At 42.5% G+C, this 24,384-nt stretch overlaps 1 protein-coding gene across 5 annotated transcripts; it reads right to left on the bottom strand.

The window, feature by feature from the left end:
• On the bottom strand, nt 1-24,384 carry gtf2h4 (general transcription factor IIH, polypeptide 4). 5 transcript variants are annotated; one of them, XM_084379685.1, is made up of 14 exons: nt 24,110-24,384; nt 23,116-23,238; nt 22,339-22,443; nt 21,152-21,283; nt 19,473-19,658; nt 13,345-13,453; nt 11,788-11,856; nt 11,562-11,645; nt 4,800-4,971; nt 3,901-4,031; nt 2,195-2,242; nt 2,009-2,087; nt 1,300-1,361; nt 1-277 (listed from the first exon to the last, which is right to left on the bottom strand). In XM_084379685.1, the coding sequence occupies exons 2-14, from the start codon at nt 23,229-23,231 to the stop codon at nt 167-169; spliced, it is 1,404 nt and encodes a 467-aa protein (XP_084235811.1). In that variant the 5' UTR covers nt 23,232-23,238; nt 24,110-24,384; the 3' UTR covers nt 1-166. The 5 variants fall into 5 exon arrangements, with proteins under 5 accessions (XP_084235811.1, XP_084235810.1, XP_084235809.1 ...); XM_084379684.1 differs by lacking the exon at nt 24,110-24,384 and adding an exon at nt 23,594-23,719; XM_084379683.1 differs by lacking the exon at nt 24,110-24,384 and adding an exon at nt 23,594-23,706 and having other exon boundaries at nt 23,116-23,234.

The following is a 24,384-nucleotide window of genomic DNA, read 5'->3' as shown; positions in this document are numbered from 1 at the left end:
TATGTTTTCCTCTTAACACCATTTAATTCAAATAAAAAATAATTGTATCTTCTCCATTTTCTTACAGGACTTACAACAATGAACAACTGTGGCAGCAGGAGCATCTGGACGCCACAGGAACAGCTGTCTGGTGCGATATCACTGCACCTCGTTTCTCTTCCTCTGGTTACGTGTGAGACTTCTGTCGTTTCCAGAACCTCTTCACCTCACTGTGTCCCTGTGGTGTCACCACCATCACCCTGTGAGCCACGTCTTGCCACACCAGACAGCCAAGACCCTGCGTCACAACAAGTACAAGAACTTCTGTTACTGTAAGGAGTTGATGATTATGTCATTAAGTAGTGATTGAGCAGCAGTGAGTTGGAAAAGTCAAAGACATGGAGGGGGTGGATCATTTTCTAGAGCTAATGTTGAAGGAAAACAACATGACTTCATTAATCCCTGCAGTGGTTATTGGATCATCATAGCAGTAACAAGTAATAGCATGCATAAAAGAAAACAACATATAATACGAACAGAGTAAATGAAGGCTGGGGGACCAAAATACCCATGGAAAGAACACTACCAGGCTGTGCACACTGGACACCTGTGTGCTGCATGGCGGTTGCGTTACCGAGCTACTGCTGCTCACTCGCGTGTTTGTGTTCACACAGGCTGCGTGTCAGCTGCACTGCTGCTGCAGCGTGGTTCCTGCCTACCCAGTCTGTTTACATGGAGTTTGCCTTTGATAATTATCGACAAATATGATGACGTGATTTTCCTTTACACTGCTGAAAGAGCGAGAAAGCCAGAGGGGAAGTGAGAGGGAGAGAAAGTGAAAGTGAAAGAGAGTGCACAGGAAAGAAACTGTCCCTCACATGTTGTGTTTGTATTCTCTTCATGTCTGTGACATACTCTACACATACAGACATTAAAACTGTAGTAAAACGTTTCTATGATGTCCATGTGACTGTCTTTCTACAGGTTGTTTTCAGGTCGATTTTTGCCAAGAACCGCGCATGTGTCAAAGTAGAAATAGGCGAGACTCTGGCCGGCAGATGTGATGGAAAAATAGCATATGTGACATCATCTTCCACATTCTCCTCAAAGATCACTTGCTCTTATGCTCCAACACTATAGTACAACAAAGCCTAAATTATTTACAAATCTAAGTCTATTTATTTATGTATTTATTTGAAGGACAAAGAGATGAAATGAGATGGGCCATCTCCTTTTCAATGGAGTCTTTTATAAAATCCATAAAATATTGAATATAAAATATTATATTATTTAATCATGGATATAGAAAAAAAATCCAACCTGAGCTCTGTCTCGCAGCACCTCAAAGTCAGCCTGGGAGAGGAACTGGTTATAGAGCACGCCTGAAGGAGACATTGACATCAACAAAACATAGACAGGTGATAAATGAGGTTAAAGACCAACACAATATCAATACTCATCCTCTCCATTACAGCATCCAACAAGTCAGACAGCAAGTTACAGCTCAGCTGTCAGTGAGGTTCAGGCAGGACAGATGAAGATGACCAAACAAATTAGTTCACAGCAGCTCTACAGAGAGCAATTCTGTCCTTTCATCCACTGGAAGGCGTTTTATCAATTATCTGTGCAAGACATGTTGACTTTCATAGATGGTACAAAGGCAGGTAAGAACTTTGCCCTTTTAGTCACTGGTAGGCTTTGAATGTAAAACGTGATCACTAATACATGTGATCTAAAAAGTAGAACTGACAGCAATTAATTGATTGAAAATAGTATGTGTCAAAAGAGCTCTCAGCAGAGTGGTGAGCATTACATGACCCTGTTGTTGTACTGATGGAATAAGGGCAGTGGCAATGACACTGAACTTATCAAGACAACAGGTAAACAGTTCAGAAAACAGGGAGAGGTGTCAGTAAAATATGACAAAATAAATGTACAAAACAGGGAGATTAGGCCTGTCATCAATAAACATCAGTGAATTCAACACTATCCCCCAAGCTTGCACACACTGAAAGATAAGAATGCTCACCCTCTGTGAACTGCAGGCGATCACGCTCTAGCTCCCACAGTCTGATCTGATCAGTTATAGTTGGAGGCAGGACTGGGGTCTGAATCACAGAGATAGAGGATGAAGACACTGTACAGAACCGCCAAAGGCCAACTAGTCATCATATATTATAATCAAGTGTGAAATGAACGGATTGGCTTGATGTACCTGTTTGAGCATGACAGGGTGAGCTCTGGTCCTCAGAAAGTGGATAATCTGGACAGTGAAGAAAGACTTATTACACTAAAGCAGGCAGAATTAGACAATAGATATTAAGCACAATATATGCAATTTCAGTTAAACACATACATCGATCAGCCACAACATTAAAACCACTGACAGTTCAAGGGAACAGCATTGGTTGTCTTGTTACAATGCATTGTTCTGTTGAGAACCCTTGAGTCGTGGCATTCATGCGACTTGACACACACCACCCATCCAAACATGGTTGCAGACCAAGTACGATCCATCATTGGCAACGGCACTCCAAATTCCCCAGATCTCAATCCGATCGAGCATCTGTGGTACGTCCCAGAACAAGTCCGACCCATAGACTTCACCTGTTAATGTTGTGGCTGAATGGTGGCATCAACCCATCTTACTGTAAGTACTTTAAGTAACTGCACAGATAGTTCATCTCACTGTACGGTTGTAGCTGTAGCTTTTGACATAAGTATATTAAAAAGAAAGCTTCACAGCATCTCTAAATTAACATTAAAAGGTCCAGTGTGTAATATGTAGTGGCATCTTACAGAACAGACTTGGCAGAAATGGAATATAATAATCATAAGTATGTTTCATTTACTGTATAATCACCTGAAAATAAGAGTCCTTGTGTTGTTATGATCGTAGGATGAGCCGTCTATATCTACATTGGGAGTGGGTCTTCCTCCACAGAGGTCGCCGTATTGCATCGCAACGTTTCTACAGTAGCCCAAAACAGACAAACCTGGCACTAATGAGAGCCTTTCGTGTTTTTAAATTTAGTCGGTGGCCACAGGAAATGCATCGGTTGGAAGAAGAGGAAGAACAAGAACAAGAACAAGAACAAGAAGAGCGAGTGGCTGCTGTTTCTTGCCAAATGATGATGCTGAATGAGATCGGGACAAGTGACGGCATAAGACAGGAATAAACATTGGAGTTGCCTTTCCATGCTGGAAATCTCTGATGATGAAGAAATGTCATGCTTTCTGCTGGACAGGCAAGAGTAACATTAAGGATTACAACCATGGGTGTAGCAGAGCTGCTCCACCACTTTTTTTTCTTTCACTAAGTGAAGAAATAAAATGTTCAGTTTGCATAATCTGATTAAATGTTGAAATATTAAAGTGATGAATTGCTTAAACTACTTAGTTGTGTTACCGAGTAACACAACTAAGTAGTTAACTTGTGTTGAAATGATAAAAAAGAAAATGATGAATTGAAAACTAAGCTTGATGAAAAAATATTGTTAGTCATGCAGGAGTACGCATGCATGAGCACATCTTAGGTGTGCTCCAGTACTAAAACAATTAGCACTGCACCCCTGATTACTACTGTCAGTTATATATATTTCCCCTCACTGCCAATGGAACAAAACCTAGATAATGTAAAATGTATATTAGCAGTACACTAGTTTGACTGAAAAGTAATGCCGCCACGCATAATGCTAAATATTAGCACACCGTTGCCTCAGTTTGTGCCTCTCACAGAGCTGTGGTATCGTCACGTTAGCAAGATTTATTTAGATTTTATCCTTGTCTGTTGCAGTAAGACAACACATGGAGCGATAATTAACTAACTAAGATATAGTACAATATACAAGTTCAATATGTCCCCCTTTGAATATCCTAAACCTCCCCTGTAGCAGTACAGTGTGTGTAATAGTTCCCTACCTGTTGTGCAGTGATGCCATTGGCAATGGCCTGTTGCACTGACTCCCTTGTAACCTGAGCCACAACTACATTGGGGAAGCGATACAGCAATTCACTGAAGAGGGCCACTAGGGCAATCTGAAGTTCTGAATCTGGGAGGGATACACAAACACAAACAAGACAGTATAGGTTCTGTAAACTAATGTGCATCCTTTCAAAAGCCAGGTCAATTCTGGTATTAAGTGTTGGAGGTGTGGATAGGTATATTTTTGAATTCTGGGCAGAGCAAGGTTTACCGTTTCCCCTGCATTCAGACTAAATGCTAAGCTTGGCTTCTCATGTGACTCCATCTCTGTACTTAACACACAGATATTGGATTGTTATCCAATATCTGACCATCTCAAATTCAGAGAGAATGTAAATAAGGGTTTGTCCAAAACTGTGGGGCTGTTCCTAATAGTCTCTTTACATGCTCAGAGCATGTCAAAGAGCTCAAGCTGATCTTGTGTGGTCATCACTGGTTTTAATGATTTAACTGTGATAATGTTCACAGTTCACTTGGATCAAGTTACAATGAACCAGAGCAGGCAGGAAAGACCTACAGCCAGCCGGTGTTGCCAAAGTTAGGCTGCACAATATAAGGGGAAAACTAATTATATTGCGATTATTTTGACAGATTACAATATAATTCACGATTAGTAGGAATGACCGTTTTTGCATCACAATTTTCATTTTTACTGAAAAAACCCATTAAAATCATGACATTTAAGATATTGCACTTGGCCATATCACGATTTCAATAATATTTCAATTAACTGTGCAGCCCTAGCCAAAATCCAATATATAAGAATCTACCAGCCTTCACACAGAGTCTCATATGTACAAAGATTTAAACATTGTCTTTATACTTGTGTACATACTTGTGTAGGCGTAGATACGATAATTGGTTTCTACCACAATGAAGCCTGCATCACCAGCACCAGGAGTGGAAGACAAATTACAAGAGGAGGAGGAGGAGGACGAGGAGCTAGTGGTGACTCCTGCAGCCAGAGTGATGGCCAGTCTGGTGGGGTAGTAGCGCCTAGACTTCCTCTGTTGACACAAGACAGAAGAAATTATATATATTATACAGTGCATTCAGAAAGTATGTAGACCCCTTTCACGTTTTTCACAAGCAGAAAGAGAATTTTTGAAATTTTTTGCAAAGTTATTAAAAAGGAAAAACTGAAATAACACATTGACATTAGCTCAGGTGCCTCCCATTTATCTTGATCATCTCTGAGATGTTTCCCCAACTTTAACTAGAGTCCACCTGTGGTAAATTCCGTTGATTGGACATGATTTAGAAAGGCACACACCTGTCTATATAAGGTCCCACAGCTGACAATGCATATCAGAGCAAAAACCAAGCCATTACATTTAGGGCATTTAGCAGACGCTTTTGTCCAAAGCAACTTACAGTAATTCATACACTGATGACGGTGGCTGCCATGCAAGGTGCCGCCCAGCACATCAGGAGCAAGTTTGGGGTTCAGTATCTTGCCCAAGGACGCTTCTACATGCAGACTAGGGGAATCGAACCAGCGACCTTCCATTAACAAGACGCTGGCTCTACCCCTGAGCCACAGAAGCCATGAGGTCGAAGGAACTACCTGCAGAGCTCAGATCCAGGATTGTGTCGAGGCACAGATCTGGGGAAGGCTACAACAAAATTTCTCCTGCATTGAAGGTCTCCAAGAGCACAGTGGCCACCATAATCCTTAAATGGAAGAAGTTTGGAACAACCAGGACTCTTCCTAGAGCTGGCCGCCCGGCCAAACTGAGCAATCGGGAGAGAAGGGCCTTGGTAAGAGAGGTGACAAAGAACCCGATGGTCACTCTGGCTGAGCTCCAGAGATCCTGAGAGGGACACTCAGACTGTGAGAAACAAGATTCTCTGGCCTGATGAAACCAAGATTGAACTGTCTGGCCTCAATTCTAAGCGTCATCCTGGAGGAAACCAGGCACTGCTCATCACCTGCCCAGTACCATCCCAACGGTGAAGCATGGTGGTGGCAGCATCATACTTTGGGGGTGTTTTTCAGCGGCAGGGACTGGGCGACTGGTCAGGGTTGAGGGAAAGCTGAACAAAGTACAGCGATATCCTTAATGAAAACCTGGTCCAGAGTGCTCAGGACCTCAGACTGGGCCGAAGGTTCACCTTCCAACAGGACAATGACCCTAAGCACACAGCCAAGACAACGCAGGAGTGGCTTAGGGACAACGGAACCCTGACTTGAACCCAATTGAACATCTCTGGAGAAACCTGAAAATGGCTGTCCACCGACGGTCCCCATCCAACCTGACAGAGCTTGAGAGGATCTGCAGAGAAGAATGGCAGAAAATCCCAAAATCCAGGTGTGCAAAGCTTGTTGCGTCATTCCCAAGAAAACTCTATACTGTAAATGTGCCAAAGGTGCTTCAACTAAGTACTGAGTGAAAGGTCTGAAAATTTGTCAGTGTGATATTTTTCAAATTTTTCTGAAATCAGCATCTCTAGGTTATTTGGGTTAGGGGTTAAATTAGATTTTTTTTTTTCAGTTCATAATGCTCATTAGGGTTTAAGTCCATATATATATATATATATATACACATATATATATATATATATATACATATACATATATACATATATATACATATATACATATATACATATAAATAAGAGACCACTGCAAATTCTGAAATCAGCATCTCTACATGTATGACAGCCATTCCATTCCAGTGTCTGTTGAACACAAGCGCACCTCATTCTACTTAATGAGGTACTGATTAGGTGATCACCTGTACCCAAATCTTATTAAACTAGGAAAAGTATAAAAACCACTACTGTGGTCATCACTATCCTCTTGCAATAGGACCAGCTGGATGGCAAAAACAGTGCTAGTAGTACCTCAAAAGTAATTGGAATCAACAAATAACTATTGACCATGCCAAAAGAGTTGAAAAGAAAAGTTTTGAGTGAGGAAAAGAAGGGTTCAATTCTGGCTTGACCGGCAGAGGGATACAGTGAGAGTCAGGTTGCTTCCATCCTTAAAATTTCTAAAGCCCTATTCACACGGGATTAGTATTACCTGGGGACCTCTAGTAATTTGTAATAATTGCGGAGATTGTCTGTGATCTTAATCCCGTGCGAATCTGCCATGTCCGTAATTTGTAAAGTAAAAATTCCACCGCAAATTACCTACCATATTTCGCCAAACACAGAGGTCATGTGATAATATTAGTCCCGTGCGAATCGGCATCTCTGTGATTTGGGGTCGTTTTTTATTTTTTTCCAGGTCGAGAATTATGGAGGCTGCGTTGGCAATTATAAATGAAAGTTTTGACAGCATTCATGGACGTCGGAACTATTTTTTGAGGGGGGGGGGGGCACGGGATTTTTGTTGGGAGGGGCGGGGGAAGCACGCACACTTATCAATGATTAAGGATTTGATTTGAAGTTATTTTATAATAGCAGGCAGTTATAAGACAACTAGAATGGATGAACCGGCATCTTTATTGTTAAGAAAATGAAACTTTGATAACTAAATTGGGCCATTTAAGGAACATAACAGCATTATTTGTACCCTTGAATGAAAAAAAGAAAAGCCTGTGCTCCTGACTCAGGGCTTTCATGCATTTCCAAAAGTGGACCTTCTTTAAACAAGTCAGTTGACCTACGGAAGAAGATTTTAAGGAGGGTCGAGACATCGTTTTCATCCATAAGGTCACTGTGAGCATTCATAACGGTCAAATGTGTTAGTCTCTCCTGCGTCATGGTGTTGCGCAGCCAGGTTTTCAGCTTGCGCAAGGCTGAGAAAGAGCGCTCGGATGCCTCGACAGATATTGGCAGGGCCAGACACAGCTTAATGAGCTTCTCCACCACCTCCGACAGCATGGAGCGGGTTTGGGGCTGCAGGGTATGCGGCTGCACCCCCCCCCCCACCCCTAGTTCCGACGTCTATGATTACATGCATGGCGGCATGCGGTAAGGAAGATTTTTCTATCTTTCAACAGGCTCACCAGTTATTATTATAATAAAAATATCCATATCTAACTGTTGTGCTGCTCCAACGAGGGCTCTGGTGTGATCGTTACGCATAGGTTACGCAGAGCCTTGAAATCATATCCGGGGAATAATGTCAGTAATTTCGAGTTAAAACACAGACTTCGCTTATCCCGTGCGAATCCGCCACACGAAACACAGACGTGGTGGGGAAATTTCTAAATCACATGAGGTCCCCAGGTAACACTAGTCCCGTGCGAATAGGGCTTAAGACGGCGGTTCATAAGAACAAGGTCAAGCAGGAGACATTGGGGACAACAAAGCTACAGACCGACAGAGGGTGAAAACGACTCTCCACTCTCCACACAATGCTCCATGCCACACAGCCAAGTCAATCAAGGTGTGGATGAAGGACCACCAGATCAAGACCCTGTCATGGCCAGCCCAATCTCCAGACCTGAACCCCATTGAAAACCTCTGGAATGTGATCAAGAGGAAGATGGATGGTCACAGGCCATCAAACAAAGCTAAGCTGCTTGAATTTTTTCACCAGGAGTGGCATAAAGTCACCCAACAGCAATGTGAAAGACTGGTGGAGAGCATGCCAAGGCGCATGAAAAGCTGTGATTGATAATCAAGGTTATTCCACCAAATATTGATTTCTGAACTCTTCCTAAGTTAAAACATTAGTATTGTGTTGTTTATAAATGAATATGAACTTGTTTTCTTTGTTTCATTTGAGGTCTGAAAACACTGCATCTTTTTTGTTATTTTGACCATTTATCATTTTCTGCAAATAAATGCTCTAAATGACAATATTTAGGGCCCGAGCACGAATCTTGTGCGAGGACCTATTGTATCTGCAAGGATTGTTTATTATTATTCTTCACCCTCGACAACGAGAGCATATTTGGCGGTCTGAACATACCCCAAAACTCACCAAACTTGGAACTTAAGTCACATGTGGTGAAAAATTTGATAATTTCACATGATTGGGGGTGGGTGTGGCCAGGGGACTCCATAGCGCCCCCTAACGTTCGCTTGTCCCCGTAAAAACATTCTTTGATCGTCTTGAAATTTACAGGAGTCATGGGTCTCAAGGATGTGGCCAGGTATTATTTTTGTCGGAATTTTCGCCGTAACAGGAAGTCGGTCATCTTGAACGGCGTGCGGCGATTTTCATTTTTCCAACGCTGTTTTCGGGACTTTAGGATGGTCGCAGACTCACCAAATTTGGCATGTAGGTTCTTACCCATGAGTACGTTAATTCGATACCACAACTGCCCTCATGCGCAGCTCGACAGCTCAGTAGCGCCCCCTAACACCCCCCTTATGGCTTTTCCCATTCATTTTTTGTCATGTTTTCGCCTCGTACTTTATGTAACTTGTCCTACAGATTTAACGCCACAGACTTCACACTCACTACATATCATCTTCAGACCTTGATGATGACACCTTGTGAAAAGCATTCGCCTCCGATATACCTGGTGGGCGTGGCAGTGCAATGACCCCTTAGGGCTGTTCCCATTCTGTAGGAATCCTTTTCTAAGCCTTGTACATTAACTAACTCCTCCTACAGATTTTACACCACAGACTTCACATTCGCTCAGTAGCATCCTCATGCCTTGATGATGAAAAGTTGTGCTCAGCTTTTGCCTACGTCATTCCTGGTGGGCGGGGTGATACGTTTTATTTCAATGACCCCCTTATGGCTTTTCCCATTCTGTAGGAAACCCATTTCCAGGGGTCGTACATTAACTAACTCGTCCTACAGATTTTACACCACAGACTTCACATTCACTCAGCAGCATCCTCATACCTTCAACAGCCTGCGTTGTGCCTGGTGGGCGTGGCCGTGTGGTCAATTTTGATCCTTCGCCATCACGCAGGAAGCCCTTATAACTTCAACATACAATTTCCCATCTGCATCAAATTGGTCACAAATGTAGAGGGGCTCACCCAAAATACGTCTCTGCATCAATACTGTGTCATATCTATAGTGCCACCCACTGGACACAAGAAGTCACTGAATATGTCACTGTTGTGTTTTGTGTGACACGGATCCCATTTAGGCAGGACATTTCCACAGGCAACAGGCAAGCACACATCTGGGCGCACGGCCTCCGACGGCGCCACAGCCCAATGTACGTGGGGGGGGCGAGGGCCCGTTCATCACTGCTTGCAGTTTTAATTTTATTTGGAATTTGGGAGAAATGTTGTCAGTAGTTGATAGAATAAAACAAAACTGTTCATTTTACTCAAACACATACCTATGAATAGTAACATCAGAGAAACTGATAATTTTGCAGTGGTCTCTTAATTTTTTTCAGAGCTGTAGATATATATATATACATATATATATATATATATATATATATATATATATATACACATATATATATATATATATACATATACATATATATATATATATATACACTGTATGTCATAACTATATGCAGTATTTTTAAAGTCATTTCATATTTCCAATTGTTTGGTTCAGATTCTTTTCTTTGTCTCAAATTCCCTTTGATAAGTCACATTATTTATGAGGGACAAAATTACACACATCACATTTGGCCATTTATGCATTAGACACATGAAGTTATTTAATGTAAAATTGTTTGTAGCTTTAAATATGCAAAACAGATGAATTTTTCACAGCTCTTGTTGTGCCAAAATCTATTGCAGTCAAACAGGGGGATTACTTGTATTTGAGCTTCATAGTGTTGTAAACTAAAATCCCTAAAAATGGTTGTTGGAGCTATTTGTTTGTTGTTTATTTTTAGTTATTATTATTATTATTATTATTAATAATAATAATAGTTATTTGCTTAGTCTAGTTATTCCCTTGTTAAGCATGTTTAGTTGTCTAGTTGGTATTTTGTTTTGTTTGGGAATATGGGTAACACTGGGGTTATATAGGCAGAAAGATCGGTGTAGGACCATGATGCACCTGGGTGAGGCTATGGTTTTTTACCAGAGCAGGAGAGGCATGCAGAATTCCTTTGTTCTTTGTTTGCGTGGGGGCTTTTTGGAAAAATAATAATAATAATAATAAGCCCATGGTGCAGCAGGGGCTCTTTGATTTGCATTTTGACGTTTGATTTAAAGTTTAAAGTAGATTTTTTAAAACAAATGGCCACTACAATGGTAAAAGGTAAAAATGCATTCACTACTTTTCACTTCACTTTCCTATATGTCGCAATCCAATTTAGAACCAGGATAATTTTTTGTGGAACATTTAATGGCCAGGAATTTACATTATTGACACTACAACTGACTTTACCTTTTAGTATTAGGCCACAATATAGCACATCAGCCATGCATGGTCCAGCCATATACAAGGTTTCCACCTGGTCTTGTCACTGTTCATAGATTCTGTCTGTCTATCTATCCATCACACGTGTACATTTTTCTACATGCTGAATGTTGCTTACATATAAACCATTTGCTCACTTTTATATTTAAATTAAGTGTTACTTTTATTATTATTATTATTATTATTATTATTACTATTATTACTATTATAATATTATTATTATTATTATCATCCTTACAGGTGTAAGGTAGGTATAGTTTGGTGTATATACCATGTGGTGCTGACTGTATTTCAAGCGTTCGTGGATCTTCTCTCTCCATCCCAGTGCCTTACCTTCCTCTGAAAGACCAGTCCAAACTCCCGCAGGTGCTGCAGGAAGGTGAGTAATGACTCGCTCATGCCCTCCACTGAGTAATCCTGAGACACACAGGCAATGCATATCATACTAAAGAAAACTCAAACTCAGCAGGAATATTTTAAACCTCAGACTTCTGACATTGTTATTTTGCCTTCCTGCATGCACAAAGATTCAAACAGAAGGAGACTGCAGTGCACTCACTCTTCCAAGAGTAGAGAAACTGAGCTGGAATAGGAATGACAATATCTCCACCAGGTCCATCCCTCTGGACTGCAAGGGACAACGAATGACACATGAGAAAACATTCGTCATTAAAAGAGGGCATTCAAATAATAGCAGGAACAAATAAATGACAGTCCCTAGCAAATCTGGGCTAAAAACACTGAGGCGGAGTGGAACTACGCACACTATATAGCTTATGGTAAATTCAGTCTGATTTTTCACAGCACCAATTCCATCAGCACAGCAACAGTCATACTTACTATTCTGCTGAAAACACTTTCTCCTTTTAAAAAGAAATTGTGCTTTAATTTACTACACGTACATTTCCTACAGAAGTGTTTAGTTTCATTGACAGTAGCTTAAGACCAAAATAGATAGTATCCTTAAGTAAATACCGAGGAAGTGTTGAGTTATCATAGTCAACCATGTTGTCATAGTATCATGATAACCCAACACTGGAAAATGTTATTGTTAACAATATTGTACTAATGCTGTCTCAAAAGAAACTCCTCAACTCAACATACTTGCTGGCAACACTGCTGCTGTAGCAGGATAAAAGGATTTTAAAAATACACTTAAAATGTAGTCTTAAAAGGAAATTGTATAAAGTATTTTATCTTTCTAGAGGAAGCTGTGTGAAGTCTGATAAATGCAATGTCAGTTGACTCAGTGTTGGTTGAGGCTGAAGACAACAAAGTTAGAAAACGACAGAAAATCTGGCAGTGTGCAGTTAGAAAGAAGCGAGCTTACCACACACGGTAGCTGCTACTGATCTCTAATTGAGGCTACAAGCTACATTAGCCATAATCAGCATAATGCACCCCAATCTACACTCAAATGTTGAATTGCAGTGGGGCTAATGTATGCACCAGGTTTTAACATGGCAGGAGACTGCAAGGAATAAACTAGAATTACGGCCTCATGATTGTATACCTCTACTCACCAGTCAGGTTGCAATTTACACCCGTCTGTTCATACTCATTGAATATATCTAGTGAAGACTTTGAAGGAATTTAGTAGTGTAGTTCTTAGGGAACGTGAATAATTTCACGTTCCCTAAAACATACTGTCTTCACTTAGAGACTATTTTGCAAACCACAATCATCTGAAAATCAACATCAGCTACAGCTGTATGTCTGTTAGAGTGTAAAACAGTCAAATTCCTTGTATGTGTTCACATGTATAGCCAATCAAGTTGATTCTGATAGATGCTACAAATTCTAAAATGTAGATACTTCACACACAAGTTCAACCTAGCAGCACAGAAGATCTCTACAATCAGCACAGTTTGAAGGTTGGAAACTGAGATTAGTGTCACCAATTCAGTTCTGACCAAATGTGAAATATCAATCTCCCTTCTGTTCCTCAGTTATGGGCTGAATAATGACCAGAAAAATGTCTTTGTTGAAAATTATGATGTGGCAGTGAAGTTGACCTTTTGGATATAAAATGTCATCACTCCATCATCACATCTGCATGAAATGTTGTCATATTGGTTTACTAATCAGGTCAAAGTGGCAGATGACTCAAAGGTACCTGAGCTGTTTTGAGGTACTGCAGGGTAAAGTACCACAGCTGCGAGGCTGTGTCCAGTAGGAGGAACTGGAAACCAGCTGAGGTGATGTAGGGTGCCTCTCCAGCCTCACTGACAAGCAGAGAAGATGACAGGGCAACATGAGGTACAGCACAAAATACAGCACAAAAACTGTGGTCTTGGTCTGTGGTATTGCTATTGTTGCTGCTGATTTGGCACATTATAAATAAAATTAACTCTACCTGACAGTATCACTTAGATAACAATAATTCAACCTGTGGCTAAAGCTCTAACTGGAATCCACATTAATTTTCATTGTTTTGTGGTGGAGTCTGCTCATGCAAAGAATCCACACACTTTCTATGTCTGGATTAGCATCAGTTACTAGAAATGGGAGGTTGGTCAGCCATTGATTGGGTGGAGGGGGCTGTAGTAAGATTGGTTTAAGATTGAAGTGTGGTGTTTTATCCACTTTCCAAAGTCAAGAACACAAGAGCAGAACTGTAGGGAATCTATTAAAAATCCATTCATCTGCTCAAATCTAAGCTTCTAATGCTAGTAAGCCTGACTACTTAACTTATTGCTTCCATGGCCTATAGTTAGCATGTCCCTAGATAACTATTTTATTTTCAATGGTTATAAGTAACATTAGATGAAGCCCTCTTCAATGACAGGAACATCTACTATGTGAGGGTCAGTCCTCGATGCTGCTTTTTTTACTGTAGGGTTTGGGGTAACATTAGAAGCTGTTGTTGTTAGCTAGCTAGCTACAGCTGAGTGAGTAGCTTGTATCTTATTATGTCTGAAGTTAACATCCATCTTTAAAACCTATGAATTTCCAGTAACAATCTGCCACCACTGTCATTGTAAACTGCTCATGCAGAGCTCCAATGGAAAGCTTAACAGGAGTATCAACAGTAATGAAGGCTTAGCAAAGGCTCAGTTAGTTTCACAGTGTTATCAATACTGAATTTCTGAGGCCAACGCTAACGTCATAACTTATTTTAAAGTAAAAAAGAAAATTGTGTAACGCCAGGTTCAAACAGGACGCCGAAGTGCCGCGCTCGGAAATTCTCGCGTGAGCCACGGCCCTTCTGTTCACAGCAGACACGAATTTCTCCGCGCCGGTCGGCAAACGGCTCTGCTCCTCAGCTGTTCTGTAGTCACACTTGGAGCTGTTTTTTCACCATAGGAAAGTAAATAACCGCATAAAATTACAACGCCATGCTTTCCTGACAATTGTAAATGTATATCCACTTCATAGTAATGAGTAGTTTTCTGTCAATCGGGGTGTTTAATTATCGAAAATAGTTTTATTTTGAAAATCGACTGGATTCTCTCGTTGTTCCTTTTTTTGACTTCCTGCCCGGCTGGAGACATTCGGGCTGCGGCACGCGGAAAAAATAGACCAGACGCCGAAACAATTGCTGCACGGCGCGCGCCGGCAGCGGAGCAGAGCGCCACGGCGCTTCCTATGTGAATGACACAATTGGTTAACATGGGCGCCGAAACAAAAATGGCTCCGCTCCTCGACGCTTCGCAGCTAATCTGGCTTCCGGGTCGCTGCTCGTGCGGTCGACCGGTTAGTTCGTGGAGCGGCTGTTTTTGCACTATTTCGTTTATTAATGTTCTGTTTGTGTGTTTTTCATAGTCTCGTGGACGTATATGTTGTCTCTTTGGGCTAGACACCAACCACCCGTGTCATTGGCGTCTGGCTGCTTTTTTTTCTAACTTTATTTAAAACCTTTCTCCCTCGCGTGACGTCTTCGTCGGCTCAGCTGTTTCTCTTTGTTTGTTTACACTGCGGCCGGCTCCCAGTCCGGGTCTTCCACTACTGCTGGATTACTTCACGCGGCCCGGGAAACTACATCCACCTCAGCATGGAGACCAGGGGACTTTTCTGGGCTCTGGTTTCTCTGCTTTTCTGGCTGTCTGTGGAGTTTATCTCGGCATATTACAACGAACTCAATCTTCCCGACGGGCAGCGATTCACCTACACCAGAGACTTTCTGCTGCGGCTCGCACCCCACCCCCATCAAGCCGTTACTACGGACTCATTACCTGAGGAAATCCGACGGGACCATTCTTCAAATAAAGAAGAATCGACCAACAATAAAAAGAAGGTAACCAGGAGGGGAAAGAAAAAGGGTGGACTGAAGAGGGAGAAATGTAAACACCGAGTGCTCCCCTCAGTCATCTTGGCTAACGTGCGCTCTTTGCGCAAAAAAACAGACGAGCTGCAAGCTAATGTTAACCACATGCTTGAATACAGGACTGCCTCAATTCTTGCATTCACGGAAACGTGGTTAAAAAACACAGACAGTGATGACATGCTGCACATAGATGGCTTCGGGTCCCCTTTAAGACTTGACCGAGACACTGAGCTCACCGGTAAACAACATGGCGGCGGCGTGTGTCTCTACGTAAACACACGCTGGTGCTCAACGGTCATCGTCAGAGAGGAGCTGTGCAACACCGACATCGAGCTTCTGGCTGTCTCCCTCCGCCCTTTCTATCTTCCCAGAGAATTCCCACAGCTCTTTCTCATCCTGGTTTACCTTCACCCCAGAGCAAATGCATCTAAAGCAATAGAGTACATAAAGGAAACCATACACACTCTTGAACTCATATCTCCAGACTCTCCTAAAGGAGGACCAAAGAGAGCACAGCACCTGGCCCAGACAACATCAGCGGGCGGGTCCTGCGCTGTTGTGCAGAGCAGCTGGGGGGCGGGTTTCAGCTACTGTTTCAAAGATCTATGGACAGCGGCATAGTCCCCCAGCTATGGAAGCACTCCACAGTGGTCCCCATCCCCAAGAAGAGCTCTGTCAAGGCTCTGAACGACCTGAGGCCGGTGGCTCTCACCTCACCCGTGATGAAGGCTATGGAGAGGGTCATCAAGTACCACATCATCAAGGTCACTGACCCACTGATGGACCCTCTCTAGTTCGCTTATCGCGCAGGCAGAGGGGTTGATGATGCTAAAATATACATCATGGACACTGTACATAAGCACCTGGAACACCCCAACACCACAGCCAGACTCCTGTTTACAGACTTCTCCTCTGCATTCAACACCCTAGAGCCACACATCCTGGCAAAGAAACTCCTCACCCACTTCCACCTGGACGACCAGCTGATACTGTGGATTACAAACTTCCTGACCAACAGGTCACAGAGGGTTCTGGTCAATAACACCTTCTCTGACCTCTCTTTCCCCTCTACTGGCTCCCCTCAGGGCTGCGTCCTCTCTCCTCTGCTCTTCATCCTCTACACTGATGACAGCAGGTCCACCCATCCAGACTGTCATCTGGTCAAGAATGCCGATGACACAGTTCTCCTGTCCCTGCTCTCAGGCCCCTCACATCACCACAGCTCAGCTTCATGAGTTTGTGGAGTGGTGTGATAACTCCTGCCTGGGGTTAAATGTGGAGAAGACCAAAGAGATGGTGGTGACCTTTTCCAGCAAGCAGAGGGAGCTGGCAGCAGCAGCTGTCAGCACAGTCCATGGGAAGACTGTAGAGATTGTGGACGAGTATAAATACCTGGGCACAATCTTCGACTGCATGTGGAAATTTGCCTCCAACACAGAGGAGATTCTCAGGAGATGCCAGCAGCGGCAGTATCTCCTGAGGAAACTCAACACGTTTGGGGTCAACACAAACATCCTCCGGACATTTTATTATTCATTCATTGAGAGTAATCACATTCTCAATAACCTGCTGGTTTCACTCCACCAGCCTGAAAAACAGGACCCGTCTGCAGAGCACTGTCAAAGTCTGCTCTAGAATCATCGGACTTCAGGTCAGAACACTCTCAACCGTGTGTGAGCAGCAAACACTGAGGACAGCGCTCAGGATCCTACAGGACCCCTCACATGCTCTGTTCCCAGTGTTTGAGTGTCTCCCTTCAGGGCGCCGGCTCCGCTGCCCGGGCTGCAGGACACAGAGGAGGAGAAGAACCTTTGTTCCCAGAGCTGTTCAACTCCTCAACTCCCAACCATCCCTGCCCCGCTGCCTCCCTTGCTCTGGACCCTGGACCCCCCCATCCCACCATCCCCCCATCCCCCCTTCCCCATCCTGCTAACAGACAATAATCTACACACATCCCCACTTTATCTGTACATATTTATAGTATTTATACGGACATTCAATCTACCTCAGTACCAACTTGCACCTTATGTAGATACTGCTTATATTCCTTATTATATTTATAACCCCTTATATTTTATACCTTTTTACATTTTTATATTTTTATTTTTATTTTAACTAGCTTACTGTTCTGTGTTGTGCTGTATATCTGTTAAATGTTGTGTTGTGTACAAATGCTCCATGTGCCTTACCTTGAATTGCCCCCTGGGGACAAATAAAGTTTTTTGAATTGAATTGAAATGAATTGAATCGCGGCGCTTCGGCGTCCTGTCTGAACCTGGAGTAATAAACAAAGCACTAAACATTTTTGATAAGGATCCTTCAAATATGGTTCTTAAAGAACTGTACCTAAGGATGCACGATATGAATTTCTTTCAATAACCCATAATTGTCTGCTTCTCATGGCTGATACTAATAATTTCATATTTTTGTATTTAAAAAATAAGTTCATAAGTAGTGTAGTGATCAAAAATGGCTGATTGAATATTCCATAGCTCGAATAAGATTTGTTGTGTACTTGTTGTGCTCTTCCCTCCCTTTAGAACCCTTGTAGACCATGTGTTGCAAATTGCAATGTCCAGACTAGAGGGTGACACGGGAGTGAATTCTCACTCCTGTCCCATCCCACTCCCACAGAAAAAAATCTTGTCCCGTCCCAATCCCGGGCCAGAGTAAAAAAAAAATTCCTGTCCCATCCCACTCCTGGTAAAATGACTCCCACTCCCATCCCACTCCCATTCAGAATGACTCCCACTCCTGTACCGCTCCCATTTCTTTTTTCTATTCTAGTCTTTAGGCAATTTACATTGAATTTGATTTGATCTTCTCCCCATTCTTTTTAGATTACTTTCTGCGGTGTTATTTCAAAAGATATGGCAACAGGAACAGTTCATCTGTGGTAATATAGGGAGGCATTTTTTGCCTTAATCCAATCAAAAAACCTTCACTAAAGGGCACAAAACATAAATAATACATGGCCTGTGGTCCCTATAGTTTTTCTATGGAGGACCTACTGCTAAGTCCCTGCTTCGAGCTCTTTTGGAGGTCAGTTACAGTAAAAAAACAACAACAAACAAACAAACAAAAAAACGATACATGGGTCACACCATGCCTACCTTAGTTGAATTAACCTAAACAGAATTTGCCTTGCAAGTGTGCCTCTTATGCTGCATTCCAGATGCATGGGAGACGACTCGCCCAAGTTGCAAAGACAGAAATCTCGCAGCTGTCTCGCAACATTTCACCGAGGCACGCCCCCTTTTGGTCAGAATATCAACTTTCCGACTCGGGGCTACTGAGAGTACACCGAGCATGGATGTATGACACCGAGTCGGACAGCTGATATTCCGACGGAAATCGGCGGGAAGCGGTGGCCGGAAGCACTGTTGGTTTCTGGACCGTGTAGTTCTTTTGACTTGCGTAACAGTGTAGGCTTATGGAAAGAAAACTACAAAGTGGCGGCGCACCTGTCCTATGTTTTTTTGTTGTCGTTGTCCTATTGGTTGGTTCCCGCTCCCGTCTGCTCCCGTTAACTTTTTTATCCTGTACCGTCCCAATCACGTGATTAATAGTAAGGTTGACTACCATCCCGCGGGAATCCTGTGACCCCTGGGATTCCCGAACAAATGTCAACCTGTAGTCCAGACAGACGGCGACATGTTTGGCTCTCTAGTTCACACTGTGTGGCTCTACCTGGGTGCAGCAATCTGATGTCATGAGCACGACAACAGCAAGCTCTATTTCTTTGTTTCTATGTTATAAAAATGCATACTGCCAACTAATGTGATCAGTGTGTAGATGATTTGGCTTTGTATTATTGGCTGTATTTATCAGCTACAATTCACAGATCGATAACTAGCCGAATAATATGAATTATTGGCCCCATACATTTCATATATCTGTGACCAAGATAGGCTATTTATTTGAGCGGGCCATTCTACAGTGTAATATAATAATAGTCTACTATTGCTACTGTGTACCTTTTCATGAGGCCTGCTTGAACCAGCAGCTGAGCCAGGTCCTGACTGACAGCAGCACAGGGAGAACCCACCATGAAATGCAGGATGACCTCCCAGCGCTCCATAGCATAGCGGTCAAGACTGTCAATGTCCCGTGCGTGGCGGTCTGGACCCAAAGTGCTGCCATCATCTGCCCATGCTCTGCCCCTGTATCAACACAGCAGTGGAAAATTTGACCTTAAACAACAATATATATCTTCTGGTGGTGCTGCTCTGCTGTGACCCAGACAATCATGCTGCTGCATGTACTTGTGTCTTGTGTCAGTATCAGAATCAGAATCAGTATTCCTTTATTGTCCCACAATGGGGAAATTTGTTTGCCACAACAGCCAAAGGACAGAATATTACAAAAACAGTAACGATAGCCAAAAACTAATATAATTAAAAAGGTAAGAAAAAGAATAGATTTGTATATACATATAAACATGATATTGTACAAAATTAACAGCAATGAATTTTTATTTACATACAAATAATAAATATGGGTATTAAGAAACATAAGCTGTTTTTATACTGGACAGCAACCCGCCAATTTGGCTAACCTTTTTGCGGCTAGGTCCGCAAATTTAGACAGACCGCGGCATATAGGGGGTCTGTTTTGGTCCGCCAATAAGACGCCTCGGAGGGTACACTTTTTGCCGCCTCCATTGCTATGTAAATCCAAGGCGTCGATGTGCCGGCAATTGCGTGACATGGGCAGAGGTGTTGTTGACATGCACTGTTGTGTGACCCACAGCCGGGAGTTTTAAAAGCAGGAAACAGCTGATCACAGCAGTCAGTTCATCACCTCATCCGCAGACATCAAGATGAGCAACTGGAAAGCCGCTGAGATCCGGGAGATGCTAACCATCACAGCCGAGGGAATCGTCAATAACCAGATCACTCGTCACTGTTCACGCCCAACTTTGTGCTTCATGTCACATCACATGTTTACGCCTACCCCAGTGGCAGCTTTTTTGCAAAGGAGGAATATTACACCTCCGTTTCACATAGACAAGGCGGCAGATTGCAGCCTTTACCTGGCTGCAAATGTGACGCATTTTCTAACTAAAAGTGCAGAGTGCAGAGTGAGGTCTATTGGGAGCAGTGCTGATTATAAAGTCTGACAGCAGCAGGAAGGAAGGACCTGTGATACCTCTCCTTCACACACTTAGGGTGTATCAGTCTGTTGCTAAAGGAGCTGCCCAGTGCTGTGAAACTGACCTGCAGGGGGTGGGACTCCTTCACCAGCAGCGATGACAGCTTGTCCATCATCCTGCTCTCTCCCACCACCTGCACTGGGTCAAGAGGGCATCCCGGGATGGAGCTGGCATAAGTTTATCAAGTCTCCTCCTACCTGCTGCCGATATGCTGCTGCTCTAGCAGACTACTCCATAGAAAATGGCTGTGTCTGTCTATGTATGCACTGTATTATATGTATTCTTATGTGGCAGCCTTTTGTCCATGACAAATCTCCCAAGGGACAAATGAAATGAATTTTGAAGTGATACAGTAACTGCAGCTCCATCTCAAGGTTGTCTCGCTAAAAAAATCAGATTTGGAGTTAATAAGACTTGGTCTATGCTTTAACATTTTAGATTTCATTGTGGAATGAACACTTAATTGTTATTAAATGGTGTGTCCACGGAGAGCAGACTTACCCGCCAAGTAGAGCTATCCTCAGGTTATCTTTGAACACTGGATTTAAAATGTATCCCTGCAGACCTCCCTGCAGCTGCTGACTGTGCCAAAGGCGGAGTCCTGCCAACACTGAGACACATTCATCATGATCCCTGCAGCCAAAGACAAAATATAACAATGAACTGACCTGGTTGTTACTCTGACATGTGGAATTTTCTTAGTTTTGTTGTACTCCTACTGAATAGGTGATAAAAGAGTTGTTAACCCTGACTGGGTTATTTACTGTTTACTGCCACAGGCACTTTCACCATTATGATGTTTCACAGGGGTTTCACCTTACAAGAATACTATTCTTCTGGTGACACTATCACACACATGGATTGATTGCATTGTAATATCTGCCAGAATCATCATGTGTATATTTACAACACAGTCACATCAACAGTGAGTATTGCAGTTGTAAAACAGGGGGCAGTATTGTCCAGTTATGAGTCCTGAACGGCCAAAAATGGATTGTTATGGAGTTTTAGTCCAGCCAAACACAAACAAGGCTACACTGCACAAAGAATACAACACAGGGCCTGACTTCAATAAATCTCCAGCAGTAAGTCATTCCACAAACAAAACGTCCAGCTAATGTTAGTAAAGTAGTTCAACCGAGGATTCAATATAACGGTGACTTCACTACAGGCTGGGTGATATATTAGAGTCTCTTTGGAGTGCTGTCGGGTCCTGCTGGGCTGACAGGGTGGAGGTGTTTTGACTGGTGTTCTCAGATGTTTTCACCCTACTCTGTGTATTGTATTAGTTCTAGTGTTTTATTTAACTTATTTGATTAATGACTAGTTTACTTATGTATTTTACAAATGATAGTGCTTCCTCAATTCCTGTTTGTTATTGCTTGTGTTGTATGATATGTGTGTACTGTACCCATCCATGCCTATCTCTGGTTATGAGGTGTTTCTAATATTACATTTTCCCTTGTTGATATAAATATGATGGACAAAAAAGAAGCACCTCAACCACCTGAGTAAAACACAATAGAGTTTTAGAAAACAGCTGTGGATGTAAATGAAAAAGAATGAGCATAACTCTAACAGGTCAGTCGGGGTACATTTTACACAGTTGTACAGGAGCACAATCAAAACGGTTCACCCCACCAGAAGTGCAATGGAGACATGACAAAGTAGTAGGAGTACTGACTCACTTCTGACTGTCTTTTTTCACCCACAAAGCCACTGCTGCTTGGGGTAGAGGCTGATCCAGGAACAGCATTCGTATCACATAATTCTTTGCCAGGGAGGGGAGTTCCCTGTAAAAAATCAAGAACAATATAAAGTTAAAGCTGCAAGCACTGAATGGGCTCTTGCACCCAAACCCGTGTTAAGAATGTTCTGCAGTTGGAGTCTTGTTACTGGACACTGACTGGCTGACATGGTTCTGGTTTTTCAAAGTTTTGGACACTGCACAAAGGAGTTACACGTCACCCTCTGTGTCCACTACTTGGTGCTAGAGGACACGCACTGACAGACATGGGTGGACACCATGGAGTTCATTTATAAAAAAGTCTTAGATTTGTCCTTGAACTTTATCTTAAGATGATTTTTGCTGATGTGTTTACCTTCAATTCAACCAACGCAACCAGGCAACCAAAATAGCATATTTTGTTGTTATTTTATAATTAACAACCTGCACACAGTCCTGGTACATAGAAATTCCCTGAACACATCTGTGACACACTCAATCCTGAGAACCATATCAGATCACTATTTTCCCCACTTGTGACGCCTGTGCCAGTTTTCTTGAGTTTTCAAGTATGCCAACAACACAATGTGTTGTAAAACTGTAAAAACTACGACTATACTATGCTACGAATGATAATATTCTACACGTACAATAGGTTCTTTGCACCTCTGGAGATAAATTATGTATGGCCACATTAACATCATCAACATAAGTACAGTATGTGTTTTAGCAGTCATACCTGTAGACAGCCAGACATGTTGCTGGATGGTTGTACAGTCTGTCCAGGATCTCAGGACTCAGCTCTCTCAGGTATTCGTGCAGATTCTTGCACTGCAGCTGGACACGCAGCTTCATTATCTACCTAAATAAAGATTAAATGTTACGGTAAACGGCTCAATTCGATTTTTTACGTCGTTTCTACCAATGAGAGCAGAAAGTCGCACCATACCCCCTTTAAACATGTATCAACTGGAAGCAATGGCTGCTGTGGTCATCCATAACCGGACATAAAGATCTAACAGTGAGTGACTGAACAGTATTTTTTCTTTGCGTCCAGAATTTAATTCAGTACACGTATATCCGTGTTTCGAGTGAAAGCGGCTTATTTTTAAATATGTCACATTTGCATTTACATTTTAGGTTCATGTCACTCACAACAAAGTAATAGCGGACAGAACATAACCTTATTAGCAAATGTATATAAAAGGCAACATTACCGTTAAGATGAGTAAAAACTTTGGACTAATTCTTGACTGATTTGTTGTCGGTCGGAATTGCAGCCTGATGTGCGCGGCGCATGCGCGTCCGCAATCTTGGACAGCACGGTACGGCAACACCACTTGGACAAACCACATAAGTGGAAGTTACGTTGCATGACACTTGTTTCTACACAACATGAATTAATTTTCAGACGCGGATGCTTTCAGATTTGACCTCGGCGGACAAATCGAACAAATATGTGGCTGTAAAATGTCACTTTTTACTGGCATAAAGGCAGTATACATTAGGCTCGTTCGAGATGAACCAGGCCTGCGCAGAATCGATCACCGGCGACCACCGCACAATGCATGCCGGTTAGATTTGTGTTTTTTTTTATTTTTTTTTTGTTGTTGTTTTTTTAACATTTTTATTGAACAATTTCAGTGTACAAAAATACAAGGTATACAATAACACAAAGCACATAGGTGACAAACAGTAAATAAAAAAGACAGTACAAATATATATATCTATACCGGTTAGATTTGTGTCCGACTTGATCCCGACTTGCTCTGACGTCATTGACGCGCCTGCAACGATAACCTCGCGAGATCAAGGCGGCCGCAGCCTTTAGAGCCAGGCGCCGCAGTTGCTCTCCACCGACTGCAAGACCTCAGGGCATGATGGGAAACGCCTGGCTGTCGCCTGATCAAAGAGCTGATAGTTTATGCTTCTGCGTCGCGGCCTACGCCGTCATTGAGCATTCGAAGTTCTGCGTCGAGGGAACGCGTTCAATTCACCGCCAAGCCGC

The sequence above is a fragment of the Pagrus pagrus genome, assembly GCF_965226575.1.
Source record: "Pagrus pagrus genome assembly, chromosome: 17".
Taxonomy (NCBI): Eukaryota; Metazoa; Chordata; class Actinopteri; order Spariformes; family Sparidae; genus Pagrus; species Pagrus pagrus.
The sequence above is the reverse complement of the archived record's forward strand: the minus strand, read 5'-3'. Positions and strand labels throughout refer to the sequence as shown.

Bases quoted from the DNA above. Each gene is read 5' to 3' on its own strand.
- gtf2h4 (XM_084379685.1), bottom strand. From the start codon at position 23,231: ATGAAGCTGCGTGTCCAGCTGCAGTGCAAGAATCTGCACGAATACCTG. The intron at 22,444-23,115 runs GTATGACTGCTA...GATTTTTTACAG, and splicing joins ACATGTCTGGCTGTCTACAG to GGAACTCCCCTCCCTGGCAA. The intron at 19,659-21,151 runs GTAAGTCTGCTC...GTGTTGATACAG, and splicing joins AGGATAGCTCTACTTGGCGG to GGGCAGAGCATGGGCAGATG.